This window comes from Zeus faber (assembly GCF_960531495.2).
Source record: "Zeus faber genome assembly, chromosome: 1".
Lineage (NCBI taxonomy): Eukaryota > Metazoa > Chordata > Actinopteri > Zeiformes > Zeidae > Zeus > Zeus faber.
In genome coordinates this window covers 56,859,332-56,879,268 of record NC_137193.1, presented here as the reverse complement: position 1 = coordinate 56,879,268, position 19,937 = coordinate 56,859,332, and the positions used below count along the sequence as shown (strand labels likewise).

Below are 19,937 nucleotides of genomic sequence, written 5' to 3'. Positions count from 1 at the left end.
GTGAACAATGGTATGATTCTATAAGAAATCACTTCCTTTTCAGTATTCACTTAATTAGAATGACACAGGTTTTTCCCCAAGTCAGTAGATGTCATTAGACCCATCATGAAATCATTGTAGATCTACAGTATAATGAAAAGGCAGGAGAGTTGGAGGAGCAGAGATGGACAACCCTCAGACCAATAACAGAACAGAGTCCCAGAGGACGCTGCTGATACCGCCAGATCATTAGTCACCTTCACAGGGAGAGGCTTGGCTTAGAAAAGGCTCAGGATTAATGTCTTACTGCAAACAGTGAAATATTCCCCCTGTGTGTGTGTGTGTGTGTGTGTGTGTGTGTGTGTGTGTGTGTGTGTGTGTGTGTGTGTGTGTGTGTGTGTGTGTGTGTGTGTGTGTGTGTGTGTGTGTGTCTGCAATATTGTACAGTGTCACCACTGTACAATATTATGGGAAAGAAGCAGCTGATGTTCGGAGAAAAGTCAGTCATAGAATGTTGATTTCTCAATGACAGCACTTAAAATAATAATGTGTGCACAGTACTCTTGACTTTCCCAAACAGCAGCTGTGCGCGACGCACATTAGAAAACAAACAAACTAACTTGTTTTTTAAAATACAATTCTGTTTGACTCAAGCCTCCACAGACCCGGATGTATAAACTCCAACTGGACTCACAGGGGACAACAATGTGAAAATGTCCTTTACATCAGACGATTGTTAAAATGAATATAAACACTCAATTTCTCTCCATTACTGGGTGATTTTGACGTTCAAGAAGAAAACTTTTTTAAGCAAAAAACAAAAAAGCTGCATTCCATGATAGAACAATTGGTGGACATTTAGGAAGATGTCAATTTGAGGAAAAACCTGGTTTGGTTTATCAGTGGACACATTATAATAATAATGATAAAAAAATTATGATAACGTTATTATTATTATTATGATTATTATTATAACCTTGATAACCTTGTATAGAACCTTTCATTGACATGCAAATCAAAGTGTACACATAAATAGAAAAAAATGCAATTATTAATAATAATTATATATGTATTATATATATTTATATGTATATAAGTAAAAATAACAACAACAATAATAATAATAATAATAATAATAATAATAATAATGAAGCAAACAAGCAAAATGCATTTAATAAACAATAAGTAAATCATGTACTATTTCTTTTTTTTTTACCGTTTTTTAATCCCAATCATATAACATAGTCCGCATATATTCAAATTCCTTAAAATTTCAGGAACTCACCTCTCCCCACAGGTCCGCCAACTGAATCCACAGAAATAAGTAAAATATCGTCCATTGCAGCGACCAACTTTTAGAAACGGACATACTGTTTTTCTTGATAAATTATACAAAATTCTGCAGAGAAGACAACAATCCGAAATTTTTTTTATATTTGATGAAGTCCCAGAACTAGCAGAAGAGCCTATTTTCGAGGATGTGCTGTGCGTCCGTGGTCCTGGGGCTTCATGACGCACGGCAGAGACTGAACCAGCACGGAGCGCACGGAGTCCTTTGACGCTGCGACGCGCACAGGCGCAATGGGCCAGACTGTTTGGTTCTCCCAACTTTTGGGACGCGTCTTTCGCTTAAAGTGGTAATCCGTGAGATGATTTTGTTTAAAAAAATTAAAAAATCCCATATTTTATCAGACAGCCATTCAATGTATGTGTGTTATGCATGAGATCCTCTAAATCATTTATTTCCACTAACCTGTTAGTGGCGGGGTCCGCCGCACCTATCTGGTCTGATTGGACAAAATAAGAAGCAAAATGCAAAGGCGGTGAATTTGATAAAGCAACCTAGTCAGTTGTGGTACTGTATGTAAACTCGCGATATAGCTATAACTATATGATATGAACATCCATAACATCCATAAAAGAACAGCAGCTAATGAAAAAAGCTGCATTCCATTGGAACTGGCAAGTCCGTGGGAAAACATAGACATCTGCATTAAATGTGTGGTTGTTTGGCGAACTTGTGAATACTACAAGCATCAGCACTAAAACATCCTTGACATTGATAAAACTACCTTGTTTGGATCAAAGTTAGACATGTTTTCAAATGAAAACAATGCCAAGGGCAATTTATTAACGCTCAGGTCTTATCTCGGTAAACTCGGGAGTGATCTGCCCTGAAATTCCGACTTGGAATTCCAACTTAATTGAATGGACGTCCCTTTGCACTTTGACCCAGTAGAGGGTAGGGTTTTTTGAGTTCCCGCTTCAACGGAATGCCCTTATGGATTTGCTCTTTAATAGCTACTACAGCTGCGATCCAACATTATGTTGACACAATGTCACTGGGGACACGGCCGTGACAGTTTCTAAAGAAAAATATTTCAGATTTATTTTCGCAAAACATGTTTGTTTTGACAAATTTGTTCCTCTGCAGCTTGATTGAAGACCTCTAAACAAAATTCCTGCGCATGTTGTGTGTGTGTGTGGGTGAATGACTGTCCCTCAGTTGAATATTGTCCTAGCTGGACACCTGCTATTAGCAGCTGCATGTCCTCTGCATGACACACAGGAACAGATTCCAGAAAGAAAAAGGACATTGACGGGGGATGGGGTTGGACATAGATGTCACGTACGATGTCATCACTCTGACTCTTTCTAAAATTTGTTATCTATAGTATTTGAAGTCAATAGTCAAAACTCACTTCTGTTGTACTTCCATTACCCAAGAGACTCCTACCTTTAAATAAATATATGCTGTACATCAACAAAAGAGAGGCTTATTCTTTGCCTTACCACACATACCTTTACATATTTGAAGGCCGTTGCTTATTTGTAAGCGTGCAAACATCCATACATGTCATAATTAATTCTGCTTGTCTTTGACACAAACTCCGATCCTCTGTGAGATGAAAGACGCGTCACACTGTGGGGACTCTCGCCTTCATTCTCTCCCATCTCCTCCCTGGACAGAGCCCTTTGGCTGTCACACTTTGTGACTCAGCAGCCTCGAAGCCGGCTGCTCTTTATGCAACTTTAATGGATGCTTTCGAGCGCTATTGAATAGAACGTCGCTCGGAATCCCTTTGGAAGTCACAAGAATCTTTTCAGAGGCGCGGAGTGACGTTCTGATTTGAAACGCATGAAGCGTATACAAAATGAATCACATCCTAAGAGAGCTCCACTGTCGTATCTGAAGATGCAACCACTGTATTACTGTATTGTATTATTAGAAACGCTTTAGAAATTGAATAGACCTTCTTTTTGTTCCAAATACTTTGAAAGGTACGAGTATGACAAGTTCATTTTCTGATTTCTCTATGCAAGCCGCTGATCAATTAGCACAGAAAATCCGGTGTTGGTGGTTGAGTTCAAACTTGGTGAATAAAAGATGGAGTGCATGCGAATCCATGCTTTCTACGGAACAACACCTACAACGCTGTGTGAGTTTGCATTGGGATTCAGCCTAGTATGTATATATGATGAGCTTGTGGTATAGTCAAATGCAGCCATAGAGATGCGAAGATATCGGGCATAAAGTGGCTTGTTGCTCCGATTGTCCCCTCACAGAGCCAGTGTTCCAACATAGCCCTTGATCCGACTTTTAAGTATGCTTGAATGAGGTTATCCGCTGAGCACAGACAGCGAGCTCCTAATTACGCCCTAATTGAGAGTTTGACTCGTGTGCCTTTTACCGAGCCCTCATTGATCTCCGCCCTGTTGACGTGGGGTGTCTTTCCGAGAGCCGGGGCTTTTTTTCGCGGCGCCGCGGTCGCTCTAGAGTTACCAAGGTCTGATTTTAATTGGATGAAAGAGTCAATGTGTCTGAATGCCCTTCCTCTCTAATGGTGCCATGTAATTGAACAAAACAAGGACACGTGTGTTAATCACCGGTTGCTCGGGATATACGCGCCGCGTCTTCGTGTTCTCGCAATTAGGAGAGCGTCGTCGGTGATGAGGGCGCCTTGATAATATCATGGGGTGTAAGAACATGTGGCATCAGATGCAAGCACGCACAACACCATGCAAAATGCTAAAACTGATACATTTAGATGAAACAAGATAAAATATAAGATAATATGAGTATCTTTATATAGAGAGTAGGTAGACATTCCAGCTCTTCGTGGACGCAACGTGGAGGGACCCGTGGACATCACAGGGTTACACACACACACTTTCTCTTTCTCAGACACACATGTCCCGAAACACAATAGAACAACTGTTCTATTGTGGACCAGTACCCGGTGCGATTGATCAACTGCCGCTGACTAGAAAGTCATTTCATAAAGTCCCATTATTTCTTATGGTCCCATTACGGGCAATATTCCCAAGGAATGCCCCTTCCCTAAAAAGGATGACAGCAGCTCAAGACATTGAGTCGACTGGGAGCTTTCGCACTTCAGACCATCTGGATGCTGCCATGTTCGGAGTTTCCGTCAATTTACTTTGAAGGCTTTGTTTGGAGACGGGCACAATTTGCAACCCATTGACGTCGTAGATCCCGATTCTCCGAAGGTTACAGCTGGGGGAAATACCAATCTAAACTTTGCTTCCATTATCAGTCTTGGGATTTGGGGAGGTCCACTCAGGCTGAGCCTGCGTGGCATTTTGCGGTACCCCCTGGAGGAGGTTTTTAAGGCAGCACATGAAAGCGAATGTAGGTAAGAGGGTTAAAGGGGCGATAAACAACTTTTTTGCTTTTACTTATATTCATGAAGTTAATGTTGATTCCACAGTGTAATTTCTATAGAATAATGACATCATCAGTGTTTAGATTGGTTCCCATAAGCCTCGATATCACTTTGCATCCAGACTGCCACCAGGTACGAATCCCTGGGAAAATTATGATTGACGGCAGTGCGTCAACCAATGCACAACATCAGCGGAAATGGTAGCAAGGTGGAGGAATATCTTCCATGACGATGGGTCATATGGCCTCTGTCAGACTCAGTGTTGTAGCTATGAAGTTCAAGACAAATCAGTCATTTGACATACAGTATATACACGATTTGCCAGTTTTCAGAGGTTTCATTGTCACACGGGGTACAACACGTGCTCATCCCACATGGGATAACTCCTATTTAGTGACTTTGGAGTTACAAAGTTTTTACATAGCAGCGGCGGCAAGATGTCCTTTGGTGATGGACACTGACCAGGCTCCCATAGGTGCTGACGACAAAGAGGGCTTACAGCAATATCAACAGGATATCCACCACCGGTATTAATTTATGACTCTTGAGATGCAAGCCTCAGATAGCCCCGCATAGATGACTCAATTTAGACTGCATATGTGCCTTCATGACATATTTATGAATGCTAATAATGATGAGTTATTAAAACAGCATGGCTATTGAAAGTCATAAATCTGATCACGAAAAACAATAACCCCCCCCCCATGGGAGAGGAGGAAGCGCTCACGACTCTGCTGAAAATGCAGATTGAGTATTGCTTAAGTGTGCATGCCTGTAAAGAATATGCAAAATCTTTCGCTAACCATCCTAATGCACCCAAGCATATCAATAGGAAGATGAAGTACCTGAGACATTCAAAAAAAGAGAGAATGCCGTGACTCATGTAAAAGTGAAAGGTAGAATTACATCCCCTTGTGGCGCGCTGGAATTCCCCTGTGAAATGTGCCGTAGAAAGAGTAATTCAATCTTCACTCATAGTGTACTTGCTTTTCTCTGCTTTTAAATTCCCTCAGCTAGAGGACATGAATGGAACCGAATGGAAAAAAGAGTTTCAGTGCTGACCATTGAACATCAAATTGTTCAGTTCTGTACAGCTGTCTGAATGTAGACAGTATCAGAGAGTTATGTAGCAAAACAAATTAATTATCAGAGCTGAATATGTCAGTGTGATATATATATAAGAACTGTGACTATGTAGACTACAGGCAAGCTGTAGTCAAGCCTACACGCCTGTAGTCATTGGGCGTCTCATCCTATAATGGCAGATATTAATATGGAGTTTAAAAGAGAGAAGGAAGGACAGAGAAAGCCTTCTGCTAGAGGTTTGAACTTCAGCCATAAGATGTTTGTTTGAACGAGCTAACCTCAGGGGTCATCTAGACCAACTATGCCACGAGAACGTGCTGCAGAGGGACGGACAGAGTTGTTTCGAATGTCATGCTGTAGAGTTATGATTTCAGTTCCAAAAAAGACACCCTATTATTCCTGCTCCAGCAAACTTTACAGTTCTTCACTTTGCATTGGGGCAGGTAGCCTTCTCCTGGCAACCCCAGTGTGGGGGTAGGCATTCTTCTACACCTCTTCCACTGTCGCACAGATTCAAGATTCAAGATTCAAGATTCAAGAGGTTAATTCGTCACATACATATACATACTTTCATACATATATGCAGTGAAATGTCAATGTAACGCACCGGGTGATTACGCACAATATGTCCTAGACTGAACACAGTAGCTACCTAAAAATTTCTACTTGGCTAACTAACTGATTCCTAAAACGTAATGCAGTAAGTAAGTCGAATAATATAGAATAAAATAAAATAAAGAACTCAAAGGTAATGCAGAGTGGGGGTACAAAATAGAAATAAAGGGAATAGACATATGTAAATGGAATAGGCTATTATGTATATCCAGATATGTGCATTAAAGTGGCATGTGAATAAAGTGAGGTAGTGTGTGTAGAGATATAAGTACAGTATACAACAGTACGGCGCAGCAATACAATAACACCGAACAGAACAGAAATACAGCCCAGTATGCAGAACTCCGTCTCAGTCTCTCTGCCCTCGCTGTGTGACTGCGGAGGTGCCTGCCTGACCGCAGCAGCTGGAACAGTCCGTTGCTGGGGTGATGGGGATCCTTCATGATCCTGCGTGCTCTGCTACTACACCTCCTGGTGTATAAGTCCTTCAGGGAGGGGAGTGTAGTTCCAGTGGTACGTTCAGCTGAACGCACCACCCTCTGCAGGGCCTGCCTGTCCTGAGCGGTACAGTTCCCAAACCAGGCAGTGATGTTGCCTGTCAGGATGCTCTCCACTGCTCCACAGTAGAAGGACTTGAGGATCCTCACTGAGACCTGGAATTTCCTCAGCTGCCTGAGGTGGTGAAGACGCTGTGTGTGAGTGTCTGTTTGACCACAGTGACCAGAGTAAACTTGGAAACCACAATGTAGATTACACTAAACCAAATAAGTATATTTATGGTGATTTTAAAATCACACCAAAGTACAGGAATTAAACCCCATCTTTTGCAATATAAAACAACCTTGTTGATACTGTTACATATGATTCGATACTACTTATGCACTTAAGTTCAAACTAATAAACGTTGTGATTTTTGAGCAGTCCCTATCTCTCAGTCTGATGTATACTTTAGAATTTTAGATTAAGAATGGAGCATTTTGTTATTGTCTAATTGCTAAATTGTTCAGATTCAGCCCGGGTCTCCAGGGTGTCAAGCTACTTTCGGCACTTCACATCAGGCACACAGACACGTTTGCTCGATCAATCGAAAGATATTTATGTTTTGCATGAATGGAAGCGTTTGAAAACACTTATCCAGATGCTTTTAAGGACAGCGGGGTCTATTGAGCTGCAGGGCTGTGTCTCAAGGCCCACCACCGCCCGTCACTGTATTCAGCCGTGCCTCAGGATCTGAAAAGAACCACGAGTTCCCGCTCACTCGCGCAGCGTGAGGGGAGGGCAGCGCTGCAGCGGCTGCCAACTCAGTGGAAGTCATCCACATAACAGTAATTGATCACAGAGAGAAGAAGGGGCAACAGTGGACGGCAGGATCAAAGGATGAAGACCGAAGACAAATCCCAGAGGACGGTGCGTGAGGAGCGGAGGGCGAGGGTGCCAGACTCGCATGAATCCTGACACTTCCGCCTTCCGGACGCTTGCAGGGTACTCGGATCGTCCGTGTTCTACAGCGTGCGGGGCCCTGTTGACAAAGTTGCGGCTGACGCGAGACATCAGACGAACTTCAAAGTGGAGGAGCCGCTTTTTCTTTCCTCGTCAGCTAAGTGGAGCAGACGTTACAGAAGAAAATAGCCGAGGGAATCTCACTGTACACTTTTTGAAAGCAAATAGTGGGAAAATTTGTAGTTCTGATGTGTTATACTACTCAAGATTAAGAATAAAAATAACTGCTCATTTGTTTCCCTAAGGGTTATTTTTAAAGTGTATGTTCTACAGCGGGCCTAATAACACCTAATAAAAAAAAAGGCTCATCTATAAATGATCAAATTAATTCAGTTCTAATGTCAGATTGTTGTAGTGGATAAGGGTGTTAAAAATACATAGATAAAATGTTGCACTGACCCTATACTTCATCTCTAAAGCATTTAGCAACTTGTTCCCATCAAGAGCACTCCACATCCCGTTTGTGATGTAGCCCCATAAATCGACCGTCATAAGGACTTGAAAATGCAGGAAAACATTATTCACTCGAGTCTAAAGGGAGTCATTCTGATACAAGTCATTACTACACTCGAGGTTTGGTGTGTTCTGAGGTAGTGGCGGCAGTCCGGCAGAAATGCAGACATGCACGGAGCAAACAGGTTTCAGCTGAGCTGCCAGTGATGGCTTTCCTCCCGCCGTTAAACCAACATTACAATTTCACACTTGCATTTCTTATTCATGAACACCGCTGTGATCCCTTTTCTTGAAATAAAGGGATTATTTATCGTCTTCTTATAGATTTTAAATCTTATCTGCATTTTCTGCTCTTCCTTGAGAGGTAATATCACCAGGCATCAGCACAAAAGAATGGATGCAATGACAGAATGTGTCCACTACTGCACTTAGCTCTGCCCATTACAATGCCTGGGGTTGGGGTGTAGTTTCCACACGGGGCCTCATTTAGACAGGGGAAAACACCTATTTAGATCATCGTTAAATAATCCTAAATAACTTTGGATAGATATACATCTGATCTGAAACTTTATTTCAATCAATGTCATTTTTTATTTTATTTTTTCAAAGCGTACACAACATATTGATACATGTGTGACAAGGTCAATAAATAATATAGTATTATTTTTTTTGTTTGTATATGAACGCAAGAGAAAGAAACAGGATCCATTGTTGCCGATCAACACATGATCTTCCAAAACTCATAATCTGGATGATTATAAAATGATTGTAATGTCCTCCCAAACCTATTCTACTTTTCAGTATATTGTCAATGTTCACAGTATGTTTCAAACCAACACCTTCTGACGGAAGGTATAGATCCAACAAAGACAGCAACAAACCGTCATTTTCCCAGGAAAACTGAATTTATATTCTCTAGAGGACATTTCAAGATGCAAGTGTTCCTATCTCAGAATTTCATAGATATTTCCTGAAATAAGATATGGATCATTAAAACTTAAACTTGAAAATAAAGCAACATAATTATATACAGATTTTGTGTTGTATTCATATATATTCCATATGTATGTGCTATTTTAAGGGGTCATTAATGAGATAATAGACCCCGCCCCCTCCTCCTCCTTCCCTCAGCGATAGAGGCACATGCTAGTGCTCTGGTAGAGGTACATATAGGCGTCGCAGAACAGACGCTTGGCCACGCCCTTCATGTCCCGTGGCACTTGGCCGGCCAGCTCTGCAGGAGACATGTCCAGGTAGACGCCCACCTCGGGACACGCCTGCACCTGAGGGATGTTGTAGCCATCTTTTTCACCTATTCCACAAGTAAGGAAGGAAAGAAGGAAGTTATGAGGCAAGGAAGGAGGGCAAATGGTGCTTCATAACAAACGCAAAGCGCTCACCCAGCCTGTCGGCCATGCTGTCAAAGAAGATCCAGTCTTGGCTGCCGGGCCCGTGTTTGATGAAGGAGACGTAGTGGCTCGTCTCGATGCAGAGGACGGCGAAAAGCTCCAGTTTGTCTCTGGCCAGCGTGTGCGCCGCACCGTGCCTCTGGAACCCCTCTAGGATTCTCAGAGGAGTCGGCCGGTGAGATCGGCGCTGGGGGTGCAAGTGGACCTGGAGGAGGATCAGTAAACGTTAGATGCCTGGATTCATCCAACTTAGGGGGGAGAAAAAGCCCTAAAACCTAGTCCACACCGAAAATGACGAACGACAAGAGCAAACCAAAAGTTCATTCATTCCTATGGAGAACTGTGCAGCTGAGCAAACTACTTGCTGTTGTACTGGAAATCTCTCCCATTTTCCCTGACATATTGTGGGAATGCGAAACCTGTCATTCGATGGCCACAAGGGGGCAGAATCAAACTGTCGAATGCGGATATATATTCGGTGTGAAGCAGGCTTAAGAATCAGATGCCAATCACTCGGGTTGACTCCCACTGATCAAAAACAAAAAGGGCTTTGGTTAAAAAATGCCTATATTATTTTCCTTCAAATAAAGATGCATTACCTGGGAAGAACATGTCCTGCAAAAGTGTTTGAATCCTGTTGGACTGAAAAGAGAGTCCTTGAAACAGTCCAAACACTCCTCGTGCGCCACCTGTCCACACAACATGCACTGCTGAGGGCCTGGAAGACACACACAGACACAGACAGACACACACACACACACACACACACACACACACACACACACACACAGACACACACACACACACACACACACACACACACACACACACACACACACACACACACACACACACACACTTCATTCTCGTAACTCATTTAGTCCATTTTGGTTTGGTTCATTATGCATATACACGTGTCATACAAAACCTTCAGAGAGGAGGTCGGTGACGTCCAGCTCTAAAGACGGAATGATTTTCTCAAACATTTTGAATTTCTTTCCAAAGCGAGGCATCTGGAGAATGAAGCAGGAGGGTACCTGAAGAGACACCACATTTAAAAGAAAAACACAGCAATAAAGACACGAAGCAAATGCACGTAAGTGCAGTGAAGGGGGGAATAAAGTGTTGAATGGCATATGATACAAGGAGAGAGCACCATCTACAGGACAAAAAAGGAGGTGAAATGAGAGACGTGACAAAAAAAGTGAACGTGAAAGCCAAGATAAACAAGGGCTTTTTTCCCCAATTGGCCTCTGGTTGAACCCAGAAAAAAAAAACACAGTATGAAATTTTTTTTTAACTTGTCAAATAACCTAACAAATGATATATACCAGATTATTTGTATTTTGTACTGTATATATGTTAAACGCTTTTGCTTAAACAAATACAGCAAAATGAATTAAGTACCTTAAGTACCATTAAGTACCGACAAAAACAGTGGTACTGGACCAGGAGATCATTTTAAGAGAGGCTTCTTTAAATTTTCCAAAAACCCCAAAATAGAGAGCACATTAAAAATCTAAAAATGTGAGCTACAATCTGGAAGTAAAATATGTGTGCTGACTAGTAAACGTGCCAAAAACTCAATATGCCACCGGGTCCTTTAAAAGGAAAGATAAACTTACAGTAGCTTAACCTGGAGTAACTCTGCAACGTAAAACCTTTCCCACCTCGGCCAGTTTGAGTCCTGCGCTGTAGAAGGAATGCTCCAGCAGCTGCTGCACGGTGGGCAGCACCAGGCTGTGGTTGTGATCCAAGAAGATCTGGTAGCAGTAGCTCTCCTGCACATCGCCGCCTGCTGAGCTAGAGAACAATAGACAAGACCATTAGGACCAAACTGGATATAGGTAAAAATAAAAATAAATAATTAAATAAAGGCTGTGCAAAAAAACATCTGGGGAAAAAAAAGATAAGTAAAATGCATGAAAACAAAGTGAAATTGGGGGGTGTGACGGATTTGGTAATAACAGTACAGTTTGAGTAGAGGCTCCAAAGCCAGAATGTGCTGCATGATGACAGTGAGAAACTCCTCTGGATCTGAAAGACAAATGGCATAGCTATTTTCTGTAAAATAACAACATCAACAACCTTACAAGGAAAGCTTTATCCCTCCTCCAATGTGGCAGGTAAGCTCACCTTTCTCATCGGTAGTGAAGGTTCCACTGTAGCCGTGGTTCTGCAGCTGCTGCCGTAGCTTCATGACATGCTTCCCCTCCACGAAGCCCTTGCTGTGTGTGGGAAAAGCGATGCATTATGTGAACAGCAGTGCAATACAAATGATTATTGGGGGAAACAGTTTATAAGTTTATATCGTATGAACTGGACCTGCGGAGGGGGTTGACTATGTCATGGAGCAGGGTGTTCTGGATCGGGGTGTCCCGCGGCTCTGTGAATTTATACAGGAGGGAGTCCAACACGGAGCAGCAGGAGAACAAACTAGACGTATGGAACAGGAGGATACGTCACAGTTAAATACAGCCACAACACAACATTCTCTTGGATATTGTCATCAGCGTCCCAACCTAAAGATGGCGGCGTCCATGTAGCAGGAATTACAGTGGCCTTGGATGCCCTTCATTCGTCCGATCAGAACCTGACTGACCTGGTCGGTGCTGATGGGGGCAACATTATCCAAATGTCCTGCGCTGAGGCTTGTTTCTCTGCCTACATAGTCAAAATGCATGCACAAACGCACGCACGCACACGCACACACGCACACACGCACACACACACACACACACACACACACACACACACACACACACACACGCTTGTAAACCCCAAATGGACAACATAGGTTTGTGTCAAGTGTGTTCGGTTCATTTTAGCATTACAAAATGAAATTCAAGGACTTTCAAGTAGTTTTTTAAGCACTAATTTTTCATTGAAACAAATATATTGCATCTTGTCTATCTATATCGATATAAATATATCTATTCATCTCATTGCCATCTAGGATTATGAATCTCCTTAAGTTTCCTACCATGCTGGATTAAATGTACATTTCCCTGGCATAATCTGTCGTAAAAGCGATTCTGGAACATTTTTATTGAGTTAACATTTGAATAACAACACCAGGGGGAATATCACAGGTTTTCAATGATCACATTTTCCAAGGGCTTTTCAAGCACTTCAGCATAAATTGGGCTATTTTCAAGGTATGACAGTACTTACATTTCTGAGGACAAAATTCAAGAGCTTCAAACACCTCGAGGGCCTGATAAGAACCCTGGAAAATGCATATATATATAAAGCCTGCCCCCGCCTAAAAAGAATTAATCATCCATATTCTGACCTGCAATCTCGTGGCTTGTTATCTTCTCGCTGTGATTGGCTAATGAATCCTGAAATCGTGAGTCAGGCCGGCAAGTTAGCAGCTTGACGAATAGTGCTCTCCCAGGAGGACAACTGAAGAGGCGCTGTCCTTTAAAGGTGCCGTCACTCACGCCCCTGTTACCCTCCTGCGGAGAGAAAGACCAAAAGAGATAAATTAAGCATCGTGAGGTAGTCAGGGGAAGTGTTTTAGAAATGCTTGGGAATTCATTTTAATAATATTAAAAATGTAACTAAAGAGAATGTTATTTTTTAAGTAAATGGGATGAGAGGGTGTAGGTCTAACCAGAGCTTGACAATCACTTTCTATATTAAAATTCTGTGTACATTTTAAAAAGGAAAATTGGCATTTTTATTTTGTTCTCATTTCTCTCTGTAAATAAGAGTGGAATTAGGAATGTGAAGGCATGTCTGTTCCACCAGGACTGTTATCTACTTTGGAGTGATAAAAGTTAGGTGCGGTTATGGAGTTACCAGCTCCAGACCAGCCAGGGTTTCTTGACGGTCTGGTAGGAAGCCGATCCAGCGAATAGTTCCATAGGCGTCGCCAGCACCCAAGGTGACCTCCACTCGAGAGTTCACACCGAGACCCATGGGATGAGCATCCGTCTTTGTTTCCACCAAGTGAGTATCGGTATCCATAGCCTCCGGCTCTGGAGTCAGTGCGAATTGATTATTTATTTTTTTGTTTATTAAAATGGTACAGCTGCGGAGGAAATAGCCTCACACTGTATAATAATGAGACCCTCAAACCTGCAAAGGCCACTTTCTCCTTAGAGACAATTCCCACTGGGACTTTGACCTCGCCTCCGATGTCCCCGTTCACGTCTTTGTCCTGTTAACGCCAAGTGAGAACAACATTTTAACTGGAAACGGCTTGATTTCCCACCAATCCCAATCCGTTGGCTTGGTGATGGTTAAAGTAAGAGATGGAATGTGTGCGCGTGTCTGTGTATTTTTATGTTGCCAGCTGACAGAGTTGAATTCTGCATCGATGGTTATTGATCAATTTCCGAGTGTCCCAGCAAATACTTACGGTGGAGATGCGAGCAAACTGCTGTCCCTCCTTCCACTCCAGGTCCATCACCATTCCACAGCCGACGTGATCGTGGTCTAAGTAGAATGTGACTCTATCTCCTATGTTGAGCTCATCGCTTCGTGCCAGGGATGTTGGCTGTGGTATTGGGGGTTGCAAGGAGTTGGGCACCGCCGGTCTGACACGGGAAAATGGGACAAAAATGCCACAATTTCTCTCACAGGTGAAGAGGGTCCTTGAATTGTATTTCCCATTAGATGGTCCTTTGCCTTTGTCTTCTCCCTGTATTGAAATAATTATAATTGTGTACATTTATTTAGATTTGAGACCAGTATCGGTATCCAGGCTTGTGAAAATGTACGCGCCGAGAATAAAATGAGGCTGCAGCTGCTTGATCCCAGCTACTCCAGTAGAGCTGTCTGAAAGTACACCTTTTAGCATACCGTACATTATAGTGTATATAGTTAATAAATTATATTCTCACCTGCAGTTCAATCCCAAAAAACTTTGATGATATAGGATGGGTATATGGTAAATCTGTCAGCTTTCCAATGAAGCGAATGAGCCCTCTGAGTTCCTTCCCGCCTTCATTTACAAAAACTGCAGTGTTCATTTTGAGGTGCACAGCTGTTTTCAGAGTGGTCTTCTCTCTGAACCAATGCAGCCTCTCAGAGTCCTCATCAAGGGCCTGTAGCAATTCGGCCTCCATTTTACTCACTGCCTCTATATGACTGAAAAGTAGTCGATAATCCACGCTTGAACCTAAGCAGATCACAGGCAACAGCAGATCACTGGTTTTGTCGGTTCTCTTGAGCACGGATTCATATCTGTATTGTGGAATGTAACACAAGCGGCCAGGGTGGACCCGTCTGTAGGTTTCTGGTTCCCGGGTTACGATATAGTACAGGTTGTCGTCCTTTGAGTCCATGCTGTCGATGTTAGATAGTGTGTCTGGGTGCCAGAGAGATAATACACATTGAGAGTCAACACACAGAGGCGGAAGAAGTACTCACATTTGTTAAAAAGTGTAAACCTAAAACACAACAATTTACAAAAAAAAATAAAAATGTAATTAAATATATATATATATCTAAAATACTATAGGTGGAGCCAAAGTAATTTACAGGGATATAGACCTAATGAATTATTTTGATCATTATAAATCCTAATTAATTGGGTTTTTTTTACATTGTGTTAGAAATGTAATAAGACTAAAGTCTGAAACAGAAAGTACGTACAGACACTTGAAAAAATGTACTTTAGTACAATAACGACCTACTTGTACTTTATTACTTTTCACTGTTGATATTACAATATGTATTACAGCTATTTGATCAATAAGATGGGACTTGTTTATAAAATAGCTGTAATACATATGGGACGGGACTGTTACTTGCGCGCTGGTTCAGTCGAAAACAAAGGATATAAACAAGCTTGACCACTGCGACAGAGCACGCAAACAAACACCAAACAGCTAAGAACGCGAGCGGCCACAATTATTACGTCATCTTCTGATCGCGATCTTCCTGTAAAATTGTTCAATTCCAAAATCATTCCATCCAATGAAGATTGGAACAAAACCATGTTCCAATAAATGGCTCTTCTGCAAAAAGTAGATGTGCGTTGTTTCTAAGCTGCGTTTCATTTCATGCCACTACGTTGTATTTTGTTACATAAATAATAAAAAAAAGGGCGATTAAATCATAATCTTTCATTTGGTTGACAATGAAGAATCGTCGACTAATTCCTGATCGTGACTGCCCTAATGGAATACTGGAAGATTTTTAGGACAAATCCAGAGTAAAAAAGGATAAACACACACTTACTTTGCACGGGGTTTGTATCAGTGGAGTTAAGTTGTGTGTGGTTTCTGCTGTGTTAACAGTTGTCTGTGTTTAACTTTCACTTTCGTTTCAACGAGAAGCACAGAATTTGTCGTCATCGGCAACACATGATCCTAGACAATGTTGTTTTATTTGCCCAAGCGGAGCGATTTCCACTCGGTAACTATATTTATTCTCGGCCTAAAAAAGAAACGTCACAATAGTTCCCTAATGTTCGCTGAGACACTTCACCTGACAACGTCCCACTCGTTGCCGAGCACGCCTTTCTATTGGGCCGCGCGTGTCGACGTCGTCAACGAGCGTCTGTATTTGGCGCTCCTCGCTGACGTCACTTAGACGTAAACATGTGAATAATGCTGTGTTCCGCTGACATTGGGACTCGGAAAAATGCAGGAGCCTGTTTGGCGAGGGTGCAAAGAAACGCCCGTTTAATTAGGCATTCCAATCCGAAATCTCTAGGCAGACCTGATTGCACAGCGACATGCGGCACACACCGGTAACGGCGAACGGAGTTCCATTTTCATGCGCTTTTATTAGAAAAGACGACAAATTCAATTGGAAGTTGGGAGGCACCGACTTTCGGATCCGCATGTTCCGAGCTCTGCGGGAACGCAGCATAATCCTCACAAACATGGAGGAGAGAGAAGAACTAAAAAGGCAAATAGAAATCCTCCAAAGTAAGTTGTTGTATGCAATCATTCACTAAGCGTGCTCGTTGCGACGCGTAGTGGATGCCGAATCATCTTTAATTTTAATTTGATGACTGCCATAACAGGTAACGGTTAGATGTAACAAAACGTTCGACACTAATCAAATGAGGGGACTCGTTTATAGAAATATTTCCGGTATAAAAGTCAACCGTTATATGACTTCAGATGACGTTATTATCAAATCAACTGTATGACAGTCTGGCACAGTGTTGTATTATAATAAAAGTATGTTAGACAGTATACGGCAGTACTTTCCTTTAATTTAGCTCAGCTAAAGCAACACGGTATATGTACAGATTTGATTTTGTTTGGTTTTGAACTTTAATGGCCTATTAACATTAACATTTACTTTTTTAAGAGAGTGAATTGTTGTTTTCTGTTAATGGTTCAGGTTTTAACTTTACTTACTGCCAATTATTTTCTATTTATCCTCACTGTGAATAGGCATGGTTTTCGTTTTCCTGTGCTGTTAACTAGTGCTGCTGTGTACTAGTTACTTTACAATCAATTGCCCTCTAGCTAACGCTAATCATCCCCCAGATCTCATCAACAATCATAAGCGTTTCCATGGCGACAACCCCCCTGCTCCACCCGACCAGCCTCACGCGGCGAGACCAGTTTCAACCAGAGGCAGGGGCCGGAGCACATCTTACGCTCGCCCAGGAGGAAAACCTGCATCTGATGGAAGTTGGAGAAATACGTACTCTCTCAGTAACAAGGTATCGCAGTCTTCCACTAGGCAGGCCTCTGCGTCTGCCTCCTCTTCCTCTTCAGCGCCTTCGTCGGGTTCCCGCAACGCAGCGGCTTCGCATCGCAGCACTTCGCCGCCCGATGACAACTGCGAGGGCACCGGAATAGTGGGCGAAGTTAAAGAGGGCGGCGCGTCAGGGGTTGCTCAAGGTGGGAACGGGCAAGAGAGGAATACCATAGCCACGGTCGGAGAAGCCATAACAGAAAATGTAGTCATCGATGCAAAAAAAGGTGGGACGGATGCGTGTGATGCGAGTGTGCCCCAGGAAACCTCCAGCAGAGAGATTAGTGACATCCAGCAGAAGCCTGGGGGGAAGCAAGTTGTCCTGCCACCAAGGGAAGATGGTGCTTCGATGTCTACAGATGTGTCCAGTAACTCTGCTGTTCCACAGAGAAGTACATCATTCCATGTAAAGCCTCATGGGATAGGTAAAGCCAGCATTAGGGAGGAAGAGACATTCACAGTGACAACCCCTTCTAATGTCACGGCTTGCAATCCTATCTCATTGGCGCCCACACTGCCCGGCGTATCACAGCATCTCCCCATTAGCTCCAGGCCTAGACAAGCTCTTGTAACCTCATCTCCTGTAAAGAAGTCCAAATTCACTTGGGTGAAGGACCAGTCTATGGGGGGATTGGGGCCCAAACAGACCCAACCCATGTCTCAATCCCTAAGCAAACTCATTAAATCTGCTCCCTTATCAGCCTCAGGGGAAGTTCGTATTAGAAGCCCTCCTGCAACCACAGCTAAGAGGACCCCCATCAAAAAGTTGTCTCCAAGGCTGAGTCTAGCCACAGCATCCCCCAAGACCTCTAAGTACACCTGGGTGTCCTCCTCTGCTGGAGGCCACGCAAAGCTGTCTCGGAAACCAATATCACCCAAAGTATTGGCTCCTGACCAGAGAGTTGTGGTTAAGGGCGAGGCCGGCAAAAGGTTCAGGCCAACTCCAGTTCACACAAAATCAAGAAAAGTATTGTCTCCCTCCGCCACCATCTCTCCTAGCCGCTATCGCTGGAAGGCAGCCGGGCAGAGTGCATCTGGGGCAGTTGCAGGGGTGTCAACAGGGACTCGTCGAGGCCCAGTGTTCCAGTGGACTAAAGTTGTCCCTGGCATTCCCTTGTCTCATGCGGTGCATGGCTATTCGCAGCCCTCCTCCTCCCCAGATGGCTATAAGCTACGCAGCAGGATGAAGATCATTAGGAAGTCTCCCAGCAGGTATGGAGGATAAAAATAAATATAAATAAACACAGGATGTTATTACTTTTTCTTGTGTCGCCAATGTATTTTTCCCCCCTCTCTATTGTGATGGTCACCCAGACTTATACAATATTATCTTTTGTCAGTAGGTGGCAGCAAAGATTTGCAAAGTATAGATAATTTTGTCTAGAATAATATATTTTTTGTTAAGATGGTTTACACATAATGTGTTTTTTTTTTTTTTTACATATGTTGCAAACAATCAAACAAGTCTTTGCCCACAGCTCCCTTTAATTGTTTTAAAACAACTGTAAATCCTTGACTCCTATTCTCTCAATACATAATTCAAACTGAAAACATAATTCAATTAATCTAATCATAAGTCAATCTTCATAATGCTACATCCAGTAGTTAATCCATAGCTGGGCTGGATGGATACCACTTTTTCACTTCAGATTCTGATGGATGCAAATCCGGAATTGTGAACTTCAAGTATTGTTTGTTACCAACTAGTATAAAATTTGACCAAAAGACATGGACTCATTAAATAATAGTGACTAACATATTATTTTTTTTTTTTCATTAGAGACATCTAAAATAATTCCATGTCCAAAAGAAGAAAGAAAATGATGTTATGCTAATTAATATCGGATATCCTATGGTTTTTGGTATCAGAATTTCCTGGTATCGAACCTGTACTGCTGTGTACCATAGCTACCATCTGTATACAAAATAACCTTTGTCTGTTTTTTTTTGTTCTTCTTACACTGCTCTGTGGAACACCAGTTCAACAGCAGGGGTTCTAAGTGGCAAGTACGCGCTGCGAGGACGGATGCATATCCCAACCAGGAGTCCTGCGGCTGTCAGGAAGTTCCCATCCAAGGAGCTGGTTTCCTTTGGTCGTCACAAGCTGCGCCGGCTGTCCCCGACCTGTGTCAGGAAAGGTAATAACAAAACACTTTTACACAGTAAGAAAACAGTTCTGCAAAACCATACACTTTTTTTCATTTCCAAATTGGCCGACACACAATATTATAATGTGAGAGACTTCACAGTGTACGTCGACTTGTGTTTATTATGTTCCTATGTGAGAAAATGTATTGACCAGAATCTGGCTGTTATCAGACATTGCCATTCCTACTGGTTAATGAGCACTAAACAGAATGCCCATTTATGGAAAATTACATTACATGGTGAGAGCATGGAACATAGACAGCCTGTCTCCTAGTTTTAGTTTAGTCCTCATTATTTTTGTTATTGTTTTCGTCCAGATTTTTATTATTCTTCTCCTTGATATTTTTTCGAGCCAAAAGTGTCTGGCGCAAGGCAACCGCCA

At 42.5% G+C, this 19,937-nt stretch overlaps 2 protein-coding genes across 2 annotated transcripts in view; one reads left to right on the top strand and one right to left on the bottom strand.

Moving 5' to 3' along the window:
* Positions 1-8,921: 8,921 nt before the first annotated feature.
* cyldl (cylindromatosis (turban tumor syndrome), like) lies at positions 8,922-16,141 on the bottom strand. The gene is made up of 15 exons (XM_080006080.1): positions 15,926-16,141; positions 14,584-15,050; positions 14,100-14,381; positions 13,817-13,898; positions 13,538-13,716; positions 13,026-13,191; positions 12,253-12,394; positions 12,056-12,166; positions 11,867-11,958; positions 11,704-11,767; positions 11,401-11,533; positions 10,659-10,767; positions 10,330-10,448; positions 9,722-9,935; positions 8,922-9,633 (listed from the first exon to the last, which is right to left on the bottom strand). The coding sequence occupies exons 2-15, from the start codon at positions 15,025-15,027 to the stop codon at positions 9,449-9,451; spliced, it is 2,322 nt and encodes a 773-aa protein (XP_079862206.1). The 5' UTR covers positions 15,028-15,050; positions 15,926-16,141; the 3' UTR covers positions 8,922-9,448.
* A 203-nt stretch (positions 16,142-16,344) lies between these two features.
* The window catches only part of zc3h3 (zinc finger CCCH-type containing 3), a 49,418-nt gene continuing 45,825 nt past the window's right edge, over positions 16,345-19,937 (top strand). The window contains exons 1-3 of the mRNA XM_079997780.1: positions 16,345-16,620; positions 17,194-18,619; positions 19,388-19,545. Of these exons, the coding sequence (XP_079853906.1) occupies positions 16,425-16,620; positions 17,194-18,619; positions 19,388-19,545 (1,780 nt within the window). The 5' untranslated portion in view covers positions 16,345-16,424. The remainder of the gene's footprint in view (positions 16,621-17,193; positions 18,620-19,387; positions 19,546-19,937) is intronic.